General features: G+C 39.6%; 1 protein-coding gene across 2 annotated transcripts in view; it reads left to right on the top strand.

Moving 5' to 3' along the window:
* The window catches only part of LOC122794052 (mitogen-activated protein kinase kinase kinase kinase 5-like), a 1947254-nt gene that overhangs the window by 1126483 nt on the left and 805746 nt on the right, over positions 1-15025 (top strand). For both annotated transcript variants that reach the window (XM_044062187.1, XM_044062182.1), the window contains exon 5: positions 5932-5987. In XM_044062187.1, the coding sequence (XP_043918122.1) occupies positions 5932-5987 (56 nt within the window). The remainder of the gene's footprint in view (positions 1-5931; positions 5988-15025) is intronic.

The following is a 15025-nucleotide window of genomic DNA, read 5'->3' as shown; positions in this document are numbered from 1 at the left end:
CCATTACCTCCATGACTCTGGCAAAGAGTCAGCATCTCCTTTTCTTGCTGCCTCTGCCACTTCTTTTCCACAGCTTCCAGGCATAGCGGTTTCTCATTCTCCTCAGCCTGCAAACATCGCAGTTTCTCCTTCTCCTCACTCTATAGACGCCTCAGTCTGTCAGCTGCTTTTATTTCCAAACCCCCAGCCTCCAACTCAACTCTCTTTAGCTCCAGATGGATTTTTAAGTCCTCTGCAGAAAGGTTGAGCTGTCCATTCTCTGAGTGTGGTACATCTCCAGTGCCAATCTGATCATCCTCCTGGTTGCTGTTTTCTGATGCAATTGTGACCAAAGCTGCAATTATGTCTGCCTTAGTCAGGTTTCCATGCACCAGTCCTTTAGCCTGGCACATCTCAGCCAGCTGGCTCTTTGTCAGCTTTCCGTACTCCTCTGCTTACATGCTTGCCTGCTCTCCCTGGCTAACTAAACTAACAAAAGAAATAAAACATTTGTGATCTGAACTCTGAGAATTCACTGCGTGGCTGATTTAGAGTACAAAAACACCTTCAGTGATCACTGTACACAAGCTACAGGAATTCATTCTACCCACACCACTACAAGCCAATTAGTATTTGCCAGCCAATTAATATGTGGTGTGGATATCCCATCACTGCCAAACAATTAATATGTGGCGCCCGTGCACTGGCCTAGCAATCAAGGAGCCTCAATCCTCATCACTAACACCAGTGAGGGGCATCTAGACAGGAAAAGGATAATAAATACACACACGGCAGAGTGCAGTTTCCCTTAAGAGCAGACTGAGATCACAGTCAGTCTGGGCTGGTTTCTCCCTTTCTCTCCAGGTCCCCAATAAGACACCCCACTGGCACAGCTATAGGATCCAGATCTCAGCCTAGTGAGCAAGCTTAAACCTTCAGCACCCTCTCTGTCCAACCAGTGCTTCGTGTCCTTGCTCACGTAGCTGACACACACACACTTTAAGATAAGAGTTATATACAGCCACGCAGACACTCCTGGGGAAGGCTGGCCCAGGTTCTCCAGCTGTGCCCCTTTTACCCAGATTATACGGTAGTACCACTTGCCACAACCCACTAATATTTATCAGCTACTAAAAGGGTCTTATGAAAGGGTGCCCAATTATACTGTGCAATATTATTATCCAAATGGTAAGTGCAACTGAAGAGTCAAGGCTTATTGGGGTGGCTTGGCCAGTATCACTAAAAACATGCAGTGTACTTTTAGAGCATACATTATCTCTAGACAATTATCTACAAAATTCTATCTAGCTAGGCTGGCAGCCTTCACTTATCTTCACAGAGACCCTTATAGATAGTTCTATGATTTGCTGCAATGCATTGGTGTTAAACTCTAGGAAACACCAAGTATATCTATTTTTTGGTGTAAGTACTCCATTCAATGCTTGGGTAATTGAAGTCCCCTATCAGGAAATTGTTTGGTTTGATGTATAACCGTTAAAAGGTATTAAGGTAACTTCTATGCTATTTGAGGGACATTCCATGGGATCTATAGCTAACAGTGAAATAATAGTTGGATTTGTTAAGGATGGTTTGGATCTCCAGAAGGTCTACGTTAGTGTAATTGGTAATTTGACTTGAGGGAATAGTGTTTCACAGATACTTCCCCTGCAGTTACCCAAGGGCCTGAAGGAATAACCGGCACTAAACGTAGTATAGTGGGAATGCTGTCGTACTGAAAGCATGCCTCAATAGTTACATAGTAGACTGATATGAGAAGTTTGCCTCCATGTTACTTAAATATTTAAATCTCTTGCGGGTTGTACTGTCAATTGCTAACATCATTCAACAGTTAGTAGGCATAAGGCAGGTGCTACACTGCCTTAGAACAACCAATGCAGTCAGACTGGCCACATACGGGGTATGAGAGCAGATTGCTGATCCATGTGGCAAGACAGTGGAGGACTACTACTGCCGGCCTATAATTTCTTGTATTTATTAAATTTCCTGAGGTGACACAGGAAATTTTTGAAGCATAAATATATCAAAAATCTTAAATCTAAGTAGTAAAGAAAAACACCTAAGAAGAAAGTTAAATATACAAGTCACTAAATTAGCAGTATCAGGAACAGTTATTAAAAATAATATAGAAATGATATTTTCTAACAGTGTTAGACAAGACAGAAGTTTGCTTAGCAGTTTCAATAAAATTTTAGAAAAATAAGTAGGAACCAAGAAATCCGTTAATGTAAAGAAAAATATAGACATTGTTATTACAGGTAAGCTGGAATAAGATGGAACTGTCCAGGGGAATATTCAGACACTGCCTTGCCAGATATAGCACAAAAGTTACCTCAAAGTCACCAGCCCGCTCATATATAGACAGAGCATCTATTTGTATTACTGGAAACCCAAGACTGTCTAGCACCATGGGCACAAGAAGGTCACTCAAAGAAAGAGGAATGAAAGGCTAAAGGCCTGTTCTCTTTCTCCTGTGGATGAGTTTATGGAGATCATGTTTAAAGATGACACATAACTATGGCTGGGAGAAGTGAATGAGTAATGTGGTCTCACAGTAGTGAAGGCCGGAAGTCTGTCAAAGTGGTAATGGTAGGGAAAGTACGCTCGTGTACTGTGTTGGTTCTATAATACTAAATGTGTAAACTCCTATGATGATATAATACATATATGTATATCTATCTCTCTCTCTCTCTCTCTCTCTGTCCATATATATATATATATATATATATATATATATATATATATATATATATATATATGTATATATATTTATATAGGTCCTACATTTGTTCTAAATGCTTGTATGTTGACATCAGTTTAATCTACCACATTGAATCAGTATATGCAGATGGTCGACAGGCGTGTTGGTTAGACAATCCCCAGGTATGTGAATGTTACCTTTCCCCAGGGACTGTGAGATCTTGAAGTTGGAATTAGTAGGGGGTGTGGGGTGCAGGGGGCCTTGCACCTGCAAAAAAAATGTTATTTATTTTTGTGTGTATGTAAAAATTGTATGTGCCGAGATTCTTTCTCAGCACCTGCATGGTAATGTTGTATTGTGTCGATGTTCGATTTGTTGACCTTTTTGCAGTCAATGTTTCTGAGGTCGACATATGGACTACTTGACTAAAGTGAGTAGACCCATATATGTGTATGTATATATGGGTCTTTGGTCTACTTATTGATGCAATCAGGTTTGTAGGATTTGGTCTCCTTATTGATGCAATCAGGTTTGTAGGATTTTAAGCATTAACTGACTAGCATGTGAAACACTTGCAGTACTATAATTTGAGCACTGTTTTGTATTGCACTGTTTTGTGAATAGAACATAAATTGACCTTCTCCAATCCATTGGTCACTGTTGTTAGTTTTGCAGGATGTTAAACAGTTCAGCTGGAATTCCATCACTTCTTGCAGCTTTGGTGTTTGCAAGGCTTTTCTTTATCATGCTAATTTTTATATGGAAGTTTCCCTTAACATTATCAGTCTTCATGAAGAGATCTCTTGTATTTCACATTCTAGTATCATCTTCTCTGTCTTCATACTAATCATTTGAATGCATTTTGTTATATCTTTTTGCCCTTCTCTGGGACTTTGCATTCAATTTAGCACATTTTCTCTATCTCCACTGCCTTTAGCTCTTATTTCCTCACCCAGTTCTAAAACATCTACAGATAGTCATTTTTTGCCTTTATCTTCTTTCTGTTTGCATTATTTTTGTTGCCACATCCTCAATAATATTACAAACATTTATAGGAACTCTGTCTACCAGATCTATCCCTAAAATCTGTTTTAAACCTTTACTAGACGGTAATATTGAATATTTGTGAACCTGTATTTTGCTAGCCTCTTTTCTGGTTTTATTTAATTTGTTTCTTATATTTACAATATGAAGCTGATGATGTGAGCTGCAGTCAGCTCCCGGTCTTGTTTTATTAGCCTGTATGATTCATTTTATGTTCATGATAGTAAGAAACTGTATTTTAATGATGAAAACCCTCTTGAGACTTACTTTAAATGGTAAAATTTAACGGGGAAAAGAAAATGCTATCACCCATCAATACAGAGTTTTAAATTCCTGATGTTAATGTTAAATTCTCAACATGATATTATTTAACAAGCAGTTATTTTCCTGGTGATTTGTCTTTCAGTTCCAGTGAAAGTACCACACTTACTGGCATGTCCAAGTAAATTTGCTTTGACAACAGTAATCAATACAACTCGTCTTGTATATTGCACCAGCAAAACCAACACGTGTGTTTCTCACACAGAGATTCATTTCTACTTACCTTCAAATGGTTAATTAGCTGCTGTAGCATTTGACTGTGATAATTCCTTCCATTTCAAGTTTTATTGACCTCATAAAAATAATAATAATCTGACTGTGTGACCTATCAGAAAAAAAGTATTTATAATTAGATGTTTGGACACAGCACAAGTGCAGTTCTTTAAAATAAGGTCCAACACCAAACACATTGTGCTTATAGTGGTATTTCTTCCTCAGATGGCTGTGGCTTGATATTATGTTGTCAGCCAGATTTCATCTTATTTTGGTTAACTTGTGAGACATCACTGTAGTAGTACAAAACCGAACTTATCACAAAAGAAAATGCAACATACTTTAAAGAGTTTAAAGGGTCAGTCATTGGACCATTTGGATATGAAGATCCTTTCTCTACTCAATGACCTGAAGTAGTAGCTATGACAGCATAGTGAATCTCTGGGATGCCTGCATCAGTTTCAAGTGGAAGGGAATACATGCAGTTGTAGTAAGCTCATCAAATCTGGTCTTCATCTCAAATGAAGTTGCATAAGCATCTTTGATATGTTTGCCTATTACCATGGCTATCAGAGCATTCAAAAATTGCCTAACACAGATTTCTTCAAGTGATGATGGTCCTATGTGTTAACATCATCAGTTGTTTCACTCTCCTAGGGACTCCTCTGCTGCCATGGCTGCCCCACTATACAGGAGCCAGTGCAGTGGTGCCTTGTCATTACTGGCTTGCTTTGTTAAGACGGTGCAAAAATGATGCAGTAGAATAAAAAAGTGAAAGTGAATCCTTCTCATCACTAACATCTGTATGTGGATCACTTTGATACAAGATGCAGCTGTTATCTGGAAGCCTGGTAGGCAGTATAATTAGAAACACTGATCACCTAAATTACAGCCTCCCTCTGAGTACTCTGAGAATGCATATACACAAGTAGAGGAAAGCAAAAAAAAAGGAAGTCAGTACTGAATACCACATTCTCCCTCACTGATGTTAGATTATGGGATGTTCTGTTTTCAGTATGCATTTAGGAAAGCACATAAAATCTACTAATTATGTACATGCTGAATGACCTTCATCATATGACTTATCCTCCTTGTATCTTCATTGCATCTACTGCAATATTTGATATAGCCAATACTGTGCAAAAATAAAAGTTGCATTTGAGTTCTTTGGTCCTACATAAGAAGAAATATTAAATATTTAATGATAGGATCATTCAAAATACAGTCTAAACAAGAGAACATCACTGTACTAAATAGAGAAAATAATATGTAAATTGTTACAGCATTAATACTTAGCCTTCTTACAGATTTCAGTTGATACTGAGACAAAGCTAGAGTCAGGTAATATGAACTGCAGTTTTCTCCAAATGGCTTATTCCTATTTCTACCAAATGTAATACCTTTAAACATGAGTGTGTAAGTTCATAATGTGTAATTCAAGCTAATGATCTTTTTCAGGCCAATCTTATATCATGCCTTTATGCAGCCAAAACTAATTTGTACTTAAATTATTTTCAGGCAGTCTGTTGGCTTACATCTTATTCTTAAATTCTTGTTTTGTTCATGTGATTAAAAGGTATGCTTATTTTGTTAAGATAGCAGTGTGGTGTATGTAGCAGTTTGTTTATGATTCTAATGCAGGTTTTTTTTTTCAGTGACTGGCCCTCTCACAGAGCAGCAGATTGCATACGTATGCAGGGAAATGTTACAGGTAAATTCTTTATAATGATTAACATTTCATAGTTTTGAGTACTAAATATAATATAAAAATATGTTCTGTCCACAAAATACAACAATAAAAGGCAGCTGCTTGTGTTGACCAAGAGACAAAGGGATCATCAGGCCTACAGAGTTAACAAATTTGCCTGGAGTAGTATTGACATCCTAGAGAGGAAGAAAAGAAAAGAGCATCTGACAGCTAAAAGTGATCTGCGGATATTGTGGTTTACAGTGACGGTGCACAGGAAGCCAAGTTACTTGAAACAGCATGGGTGACTTGAAGAATGCAGAGATTGGGAAGATAATGAAACTGAAACACAAGGCATGTGAACCAGGAGTCGTAGGCACACGGCAAAGGCAATGTAATTGAGATTGCAGATGACTGGAAACATGAATAGCATTGTAACACAAAGGACAGTGGTAGGAGATCATGCCTGGTGAAAAATAAACCAGTGGAAGTAAGTCAGGTCAAAGGTAGCCATGCAACAGGAGTTCAAAAGGACTGGAAAACAGGACAGAAAAAAACATGCAGTAAAGTTTTAGAAAAACAAGAGAAGCTAAAGTTTGAAGGAAATGACTATTACAGCAAGGATGTGTGAGAGTAAACAATGCTTTTATCTATGTAAGGCAGAAAATGAAGTGCAGTTCAAGACATGAGCATAAGAAAGTTGAGGGAAGAACAGATAGGAAGTGGGATAGAATACATTAAATCATAAAACTGATGGTACTTTTCAGAGACCACACAGCAAGATGTGGGATATTTTTTTTTACCTGTAGGTGGAAGGTGATAAAGAGACAAATGGCAACAGAGTAGGTAGTAAGGGACTAGTATGGCACAGAAATGGCTGAAGTCTAGAAGAGGCAGAATGGATAGTTACCTGTTATATTTGATTTGTTATGTTTAGTTAAGGAGTGGTTGATGTCCTAATGACACTGATACACTGATCCAGATTATGGGATGAAATGGGCAGCTGTCATTTGCCTTACTTCCATGCCAAATGAATATATGATGATTATATTGCAAACAAAACTCATTTCATTGCTGGTGGACATTCCACAATCGGATGTGTGACAACATGGGTTTGCGTGAGGGAAGTCCTGTCAAATTGACCTAATAGAATTTTATCGCTGGGTAAGAAAATGCATTGATATGGTGTTATAGTATATGTCACCACCTGGATTCAGTAAGGTTTTTGATTTATTTATTTATTTCAGTTTGTTTACCAGGGTAGTACATGGATCAATTTTCCAGGCACAGCCCACGTGAAGAGATTCACAAAAAAAAAAAAATAGAACAAGTTCACAAACACAGAGTAATCACAGATGGTCTATAATTCCACAGGTAATTGATACAATATGTAAATAATATTAGCAGAGTAGAAAATCAAATGTGAATTAATTTTACTAGTAAATATGAAAGGGAAGCAGCAGCTGAGAAAATAAGATCAAAGAAGAAGTAATGTAGGTGAGGAGGGAGTTAGGTTAGGTGTCCAATGGAAAAGCACTTGCAGTCAGATTTTTTTATGAAAGTGTGTTTTGAGTAAAAGGTGAGGGAAAGAGGACACTTCTTTAAGGTGGGGGGGGGGGATTTCCAGAGTCTGGGTGCAAGAATGGAGACGGAATGGTCGGTACAGTGCAGTTTAGTTTGGGGTATCTGGAGTGAAGGAGTTAATTGGGAGATGTTGCAGAGGATGTAGGGGGTGGTTTTATTATGCAGTTTGGTTACAAGAGGGGGAAAGGCTGTTGAAGTAGTTTGAAAACAAGAGACCCTAAGAGTAGCTCATCTCTGTAGGAGACTAGTAACCATTTGGCCTCAGAAAGGTTATTGCAGTGGTGTTCCTGAGGGAAGGAATTGGAAATGAATTGGCAAATTTTGTTTTCAGTGGACTTTAGAGTGGATTGAGTTTTTCTAGAGCCTGTGGCTATGATGGGGAGCCAATATTCAAGTTGAGCAAGGAGGACTCCTTTGGTTATTGCAGCTCTAGCTGTTATGGTGAGAAGGGGAGATATTTTCCAGGACCAGCATAAAAGAGGCCTGATCTTTTTCCTGGCATTTTCAATGTGACTTTGGAACCTAAGTGACTGGTATAGGCATAAAGCTTAGCATTTAAAGGTTGTGGTTGTTTCTGTTAAGCACCATTGAGATCTCTGATATTGAGATTTTTAAGAGTCTTTTTTCAGCTTTTGTGAGGTTCCAAATGTCACACTCTTTGCTTTAAAGGGGTTTAAGAGTAGCTTATGGTTGTTTAGCCAAGAATAAGTGAGTGAAGGTCAGAATGAAGCTGGGTTTGAACAATTGAATGTGAGTGACTGGAATGAAGAATAACCATGTCATCTGCATAAAGAGTAATAGGTAGGTTAGAGAGATCAGAAGTTTGTTAATAAAGACTAAGAACAAAAGAGGGGGTGAGTATGGATCCCTGGGGCACTCCTCTGGTAAGGGGTACTGGCAGCAATAGGGATTGGCCTAGAAAGAAATGTCGGAACCAGGTGACAATGTTGGGGCTAACCCCGAATTCTTGGAGGGAGTGAAGGAGCAGGAAGTGATTGATTGGATTAAAAGCTTTAGTAAAGTCAATGAGGAAAGCTCCTGAAACGTTTCCTTTATCCATATTTAGAAGGATCTCATCTGTAAATGACCATAGTGCTGTCACTGTGCTCCAGCCAGCCAAGAATCCATTGTGTTTAAAAGTGAAGAGGTGGTACCACTGGATGCAAGTGGACAGTTGGTTGCAGATTAGGTTTTTAAGTATTTTTGAAAGTGTAGGGAGGATGGAGATAGGGCAGAAATGGAGGTATTTACTGACTGAGGCTGTTTGTGAAGGAGTTTCACCAGTGCAGTTTTCCATATGTATTTGGAATTAAGCCAAGGTTATAAATATGTAGAAGAGGTGTGGCAAGGAAGTCTTTGCAGAGTCATATAAACCAAGACAGTAGGCTGTCTGCACCAAGGGTGCATCCAGGGGTATGTTTTCTAGAAGGGGAATAAGTTCTTTGTGTGTAATTGTCTTAAAATAGAAGGGGGGATAAAAAGAAGGGGGCCTAGGTGAGCTGGAGTGAGGTAGAATTTGCAGTACTAGGGAGATGGCTGAATTCTTTGAGAAAGTCAGAGGTTAAGAGTTGGCCTTGAGAGGTCTAGTTGGTGATACGAGAGGATGTGTGAATAGTGGCTTTATGGCCTGTGAGAAGGTTTACTTCCTGACAAAAATGTTTGGGTTTGCCTAGAGGAGCATGGGTTTTAATTTTGAAGTAGATGGTTTTGTGCCAGTGTATAGCCTGCTTAGTGAGGTTGTGTAGAGAGGTAAAGGCAGTATGATTTTTTGGTGAGGGGGGGTTGTCTCCATGAAGACCACATATTGTCACTAAGTTTGAGCAGCACTTTTAGTTCAGTGGTTATCGGGGAGGGGGTTGTATTTGAAAAGGCACTGTGTGTGAGGGAAGAATTTGTCTTGATGTTGAAAGAGGGTGTGTATCAAAGCTGTTACAACGAAGTTGAGGTTCTATAAGTTGGTAATGGGAGACCAGCCAAAAGTTGCTAGGTGTTTTTGAGGTTGCCTGTTTTGGTGATGGATCTGGACCTAAAGGTAATTAGTTTAGGGGAAGTTTTGGTGACTGGTGGGTAATTTTATTTATTTATTTATTATTGTTTGTTAACCGGGTTAGCCCAGCTGAGCTTGTGGCCCATTTTCAGTGGAGACCCGAGGAGAAAAGCTCCAGTACATAGTGTTAAATCAGAGATTTGGAACATTACAAAATATAAAATACAGAAATTTGCAACATTACAAAATATAAAGTACAGATATTTGTCAGACTTGCAAAAGGCAGAATTACAGAAAGTTGCCACATTAGTAATAGATAATGTGATTATTATATGTTAATATTAGTATGTACAGGAATAACAGTTTTACAATAATATATACACTGCTTTGCAAATTAAGAGGGTGTCAGTTTGAGAATATGTGTAAGATAGGTCAGAGGCTGGCATGCAAAAGAAATAATTTTTGGAAAGATGTACAGAGAAAGACATGACATTTTGTTAAATTTGGCAAAGAAAAAATGATTTAGGTGTGGAGTTAGTGGTGTGGGTGTTTTAGGTGGGAGCATGTGAAGGACATTCCCATTTGAAGGCCAGGTGGGAAGAGAAGCATGGATTTGAAGTTGTTATGGTTTGGTATGTTACATAGTGGTGTGGGGAGAGCGTTACAGAGTTTGGCTATGGTGTGGGATAGTAATAGTTGGCCAGGTGGGTGTAAGGGTTTGTGTACTTGTAGGAGGTTTTGGCCTTTGGATCTGAGGGTGCAGCTAGGTGTGTAGGGAGTTAGAGATTTTGCAAGAGAGGGGCATTCTGTTGGTTTAAAGATGAGTTTGTGGGCTGTTGTAAGTTGTAGGTATTTTAGGTGGTTGTGGAGTTCTAGCCAGTTTAGGGTGTGAAGGGAGTGGCAGTGATGGGAGGAGTTCTTAGAAGTGGTTGCAAATTTGCAGATTTTGTTGTAACAAGCTTCGAGTTTGGAATGGAGGCCAAGTTGTAGGTTGGAGAATAGGGGAGCACCGTACAAGAGAGAGGGGAGAAGGAAGGTAGATGTGAGGGTTTGACGGGAGGAGGGAGTAAGGTAGCAGTTATTTAGAAGGTTACTGGGGAGTGGTCACTACATTAGGGTAGAAGAACAGATATACTGGAGATGATGCGTGATTTGTTTGTGAATAGCAGATACAGGAGGGACTGCTTGGTGGTTCAGTAGTTTCAATCGTCAGAAACTTCTTGGAGGTGCTTATTTCCAGGAGTCAAGCACCTACACCTGGTACTTCCATGGCTCATCTTTTTTATTTGAATCAAACGAGAAAGCAATTTATTCCTGTAGTTACTGGTTCAAGAAGCAGTGTCTAACAGTGGTCAAAATAAAAATTCATATACTGACAATATTAAGGATAACATTCTTAAAATGTTATTAATCCATTTTCATATTTAGATAGATTAACACGACAGACTGTAAGTAACCTTGATTCTACTTCCATTGTATTTGAAAAATGTAAAAATTACATTCAAAGGTTGGAACATCTAACCAACAGATACTTCGCTTTACAATATGAAGTGTTGTATTTAGATGAATGTATAAGACTTAATTGTGCGCCTTTTGGACTCTGCATCTATAAGTTTACCAACAGAGTACAACACGGAGATGATTTGTATCAGGAACTTGTTGCTTTATTTAACAACACTGGCATGTCTATGTATAAATCACTTGTCACTAAATACAAAAAAAATTGTAGCTCTTAAAGAACAACTTATCTTTTTCAGATCAGCAGGTTAAAGGCTATAGCTGTTTTTTCATCTTTCAAACACTTTATACAAGTTTAACAGCTAAGACTGATAGACTAAGAGCCACTATAATCAAAAGAAAACAGGGCAAACTTAGAAGGGATATGGAAGCGTACAAAGCTGGTTTTGCTTGCCCTTTCAAAATTGGGTCCATTTCATCTAAAAGACCTAGTTATGTCCACAAAGAAAGCCCTGAGTTGCTTCATTTGAACAAGGAACAAATTATAGGTAGCACTACAACATCCAGACTCTGCTACACTTTGCTGTGAAGGAAAGGTTAGTTTGCTTTTATTTTTTGTATTTTGTATATTTTAAATACTGTAGTTTGTTTTCTTTACCTTGTGTTTTACTTACATTCTGCTTTAACAGCATATTAAAACTTCAAAAGAGACCACAGCTCTCTCTGTCTTCTGAGTCAGGCAGAAATTAGAACTGATCAATTAAGGACTCATTCATAAGATAGAAGAGGTCACTTAAGGTTAATCATTTGTTAACTGAGGGGTGGAGCTAGGAACTAAACCTTCTATTTAAGGGGTAAAATAAAACATTTCTGAGCTTTACCAGAAAGGCTCATCCAGACTCTGCTACACTTTGCTGTGAAGGAAAGGTTAGTTTGCTTTTATTTTTTGTATTTTGTATATTTTAAATACTGCAGTTTGTTTTCTTTACCTTGTGTATTACTTGCATTCTGCATTAACAGCATACTAAAACTTCAAAAGAAACCACAACTCTCTCTTCTGAGTCAGGCAGAATTTTTTTCCCCGTCCTCCCACCAATTCACAGTTGTCTTGTTAAATACCACTGTCGTTCTAGTTGCCTGCCTCTTATGTTAATCGGACAATATATCTCATTTTCTCTCTACCTTCACTGGCTTGTGTGAGTAATCACTAAATCAAAAACCCTTCCCCTTCAACTATTTAAATTTAGTGGCCATCCTACTGTATTCCATAGTACCAGAATACAAAAGTGACCACCCCTTTCAACCCATCTTGCTGTTTTAAAAATAGTAACTCTCCACTAAACCTTAACTTTTTAAACAGGTAAAACTTAAGTTACCTACTTTCACGTCTAACTTCTCTAGTGCACATTGCAGTGTGCATTTTGTTTCATCTTACCTTTAAGCATCCCTTTGACTAGCACTTTCTCTAATACCTGCTGGAAAGCACTAGGAAGCCTTAAACTGATACAAACACTCAACTCTCCTTGTTAATAAGTAGAAATTAATAGTAGGCACTAAACAGCCTATATTTGCAAAGTACCTTGCTAAGGTAAGGGAAATCAGCTCCTGTACTTTACAAAAAAAAAAGCACCAAACCAGGCATGTCCAAGGGTCAGCTTCTGGTGATTTCTCCTGTCCACCTGGTGAATCTGGGCATACTGGGGCAATGCAGCAATTGCCTCATGCACACAGACAACCCTCTCCTCCTACCACCCAACACTACAACCTTTGAGAGATGCCTTCTAAACCCACACCACCAGCACCCACATATAGCAACACTAAACAACCAAAGTGTCACATAGTTCACAACACCTGTGTGCCACCCAGCAACAGCCCCTAAGGCAAGACAATGTACCTAACACTTTAGTCATAGGTGACTCTATAGTCCGGCACACTGATGTCCCTCTCACCAGGTTGAACAAGGAGAAAATTACAGTCAGCTGCCTGTCGGGTGCCAGGATCCGCCACATAACGCATGCACTCAAGTCACTCCACAAGTACAAATATGACTCTGTCATTGTCCATGTTGGAGTGAATGACTTGAGATGTACCTCCCTGGACCACATGAAAAGAGACATGGAAGAGCTCTCGGATCATGTGGCCCAGGCAGGTATGACCCTAGCCCTGAGTAGCATCCTGCCTTCACCCAGAATGATACCACAATATAAGGACAAAATGATTGACTTCAACAATTGGCTAAGCTTCTGGTGTCATTCAAAGGGGATCCAGTATCTGTCTGCCTGGGACGACATGATTGACAGACCATGATGCTTTGCCAGAGATGGTCTGCACCTGTCTCCCCTGGGATTCAGGTTACTGGCTAAGGCTCTTGCCACCCCTATAGTGCCTTTTTTAGGCAAAGTTCAAAGGACAAAACCACCACCGTAACAGGTACAAGCATGCAAAATCTGAAGGTAATGCTACTCAATGCTAGAAGTCTAAACCTCAAAATGCACTCTCTCGAGGCACTCCTAAAAATGGAGAACATCAATATCTGTGCAGTAACTGAGACCTGGTTCAAGGCTCCAGAGAGCACCCCTGCAATACCAGGCTACAACTCTTACCACATTTTTCGGCCACCAAAGCAGGACTGAAACACTAAAGGTGGAGGAGTGTCAATATTCACCAAGGATATTCACACCACCAGACTAGTTGCCCAATGCAATGCATCTGAAATTCTCCAGGTGCAACTAACACTAGGTAAGACTGCAATCCAAATTGTAGCTTGCTACAGATCCCCCACCATACCCCAAGATTATCACTATGCCTTTCTAAACATACTGGAAAATATTAAGATAGAACCAAACACCCTAATACTGGCTGATTTTAACTACCCTGCCATTAACTGGGAAAACTACTCATGTACCAACACCTTTGCCCAACGGTTCTTGGAATTCATAAATTCCAATGCCCTGGATCAACTAATCCATAGTCCCACCAGGGGCTCCAATATCCTAGACCTGGTCATTACCAACATGGGAAATCGATGCTCCACACCTATGGTCACCCCTCGTTAGTCAGGTCTGACCATAAGCTAATCACCCTTAACATCCACATCCCACCCCCACCCCCCAGTAAGGAAACCTCCATAAAAACTTCTCCAAAGCCAACGTCATGCTACTCAAGTCAAAAGTGACAAACTTCATGACACCCATGCAGACAGGAGCTGAAAGTTCACCTGCTGAATCCTACACTAAGGCACTGTACGAGCACATCCACTCATGCATAAATCGTGCCATCCCAAATAGAACCAAGATGCTCTCATCCAAAAAAAAGAAGCCAATCTGGTGGTCCCCTGCCATAAACAAACTTTACAACAAAAGGAAGAAACTGTTGCAGAAAAGAGGAAAATCCCAGGATGCAAAAAACTTCCTTACCAGCCTCAGTAAGAAACTGAGATCCCTCATAAAATCCTCCAAAGCTAGTTACAAAAATAAAATTGCCAAAGATTCCAAAGATAACCACAAAGCATTCTATAACTATGTCAAGAATCTAAATGGCAAGCTCAGATCTGCTCTGAGCTAAAACAGAATGGCATTAAATATACCGATCCCAAGGATATTGCCAATATCCTGGCAGATTTATTCAGTGCCAACTTCACCCCCCTCTCACCCCCTAAATGGCCCATCTCAATACCGGAAGATTGCCAAATTCCAGTAATAACGGCCACACAGGTAAAAAACACACTCTCCAAAGCTAAAAATATAGCATCCATGGGACCAGATGACATCCTGGGCTGTGTACTAATCATAGCCTCACCTCAGGTTTCGTGCCCACTGAGTGGTGCAGAGCTACAGTTATCCCACTCAACAAGGGGGGATCCACCTTGGATCCCGGAAACTACCATCCCATCAGTCTGACAAGCCTTATCTGCAAGGCCATGGAGCGTATTATCATGGAACTTATAAACAAAGACATTGGCAATCTTCAAACACTGGACCCCACCCAGTTTGGGTTTGTGAAGGGCCGATCTTGTCTCCTGAACCTGATTGAC

Source organism: Protopterus annectens, chromosome 1.part0 (genome assembly GCF_019279795.1).
Source record: "Protopterus annectens isolate FY-2018-M chromosome 1.part0, PAN1.0, whole genome shotgun sequence".
Taxonomy (NCBI): Eukaryota; Metazoa; Chordata; order Ceratodontiformes; family Protopteridae; genus Protopterus; species Protopterus annectens.
Note: the sequence above shows the minus strand (reverse complement) of the source record. Positions and strands in the feature narration are given on the sequence as shown.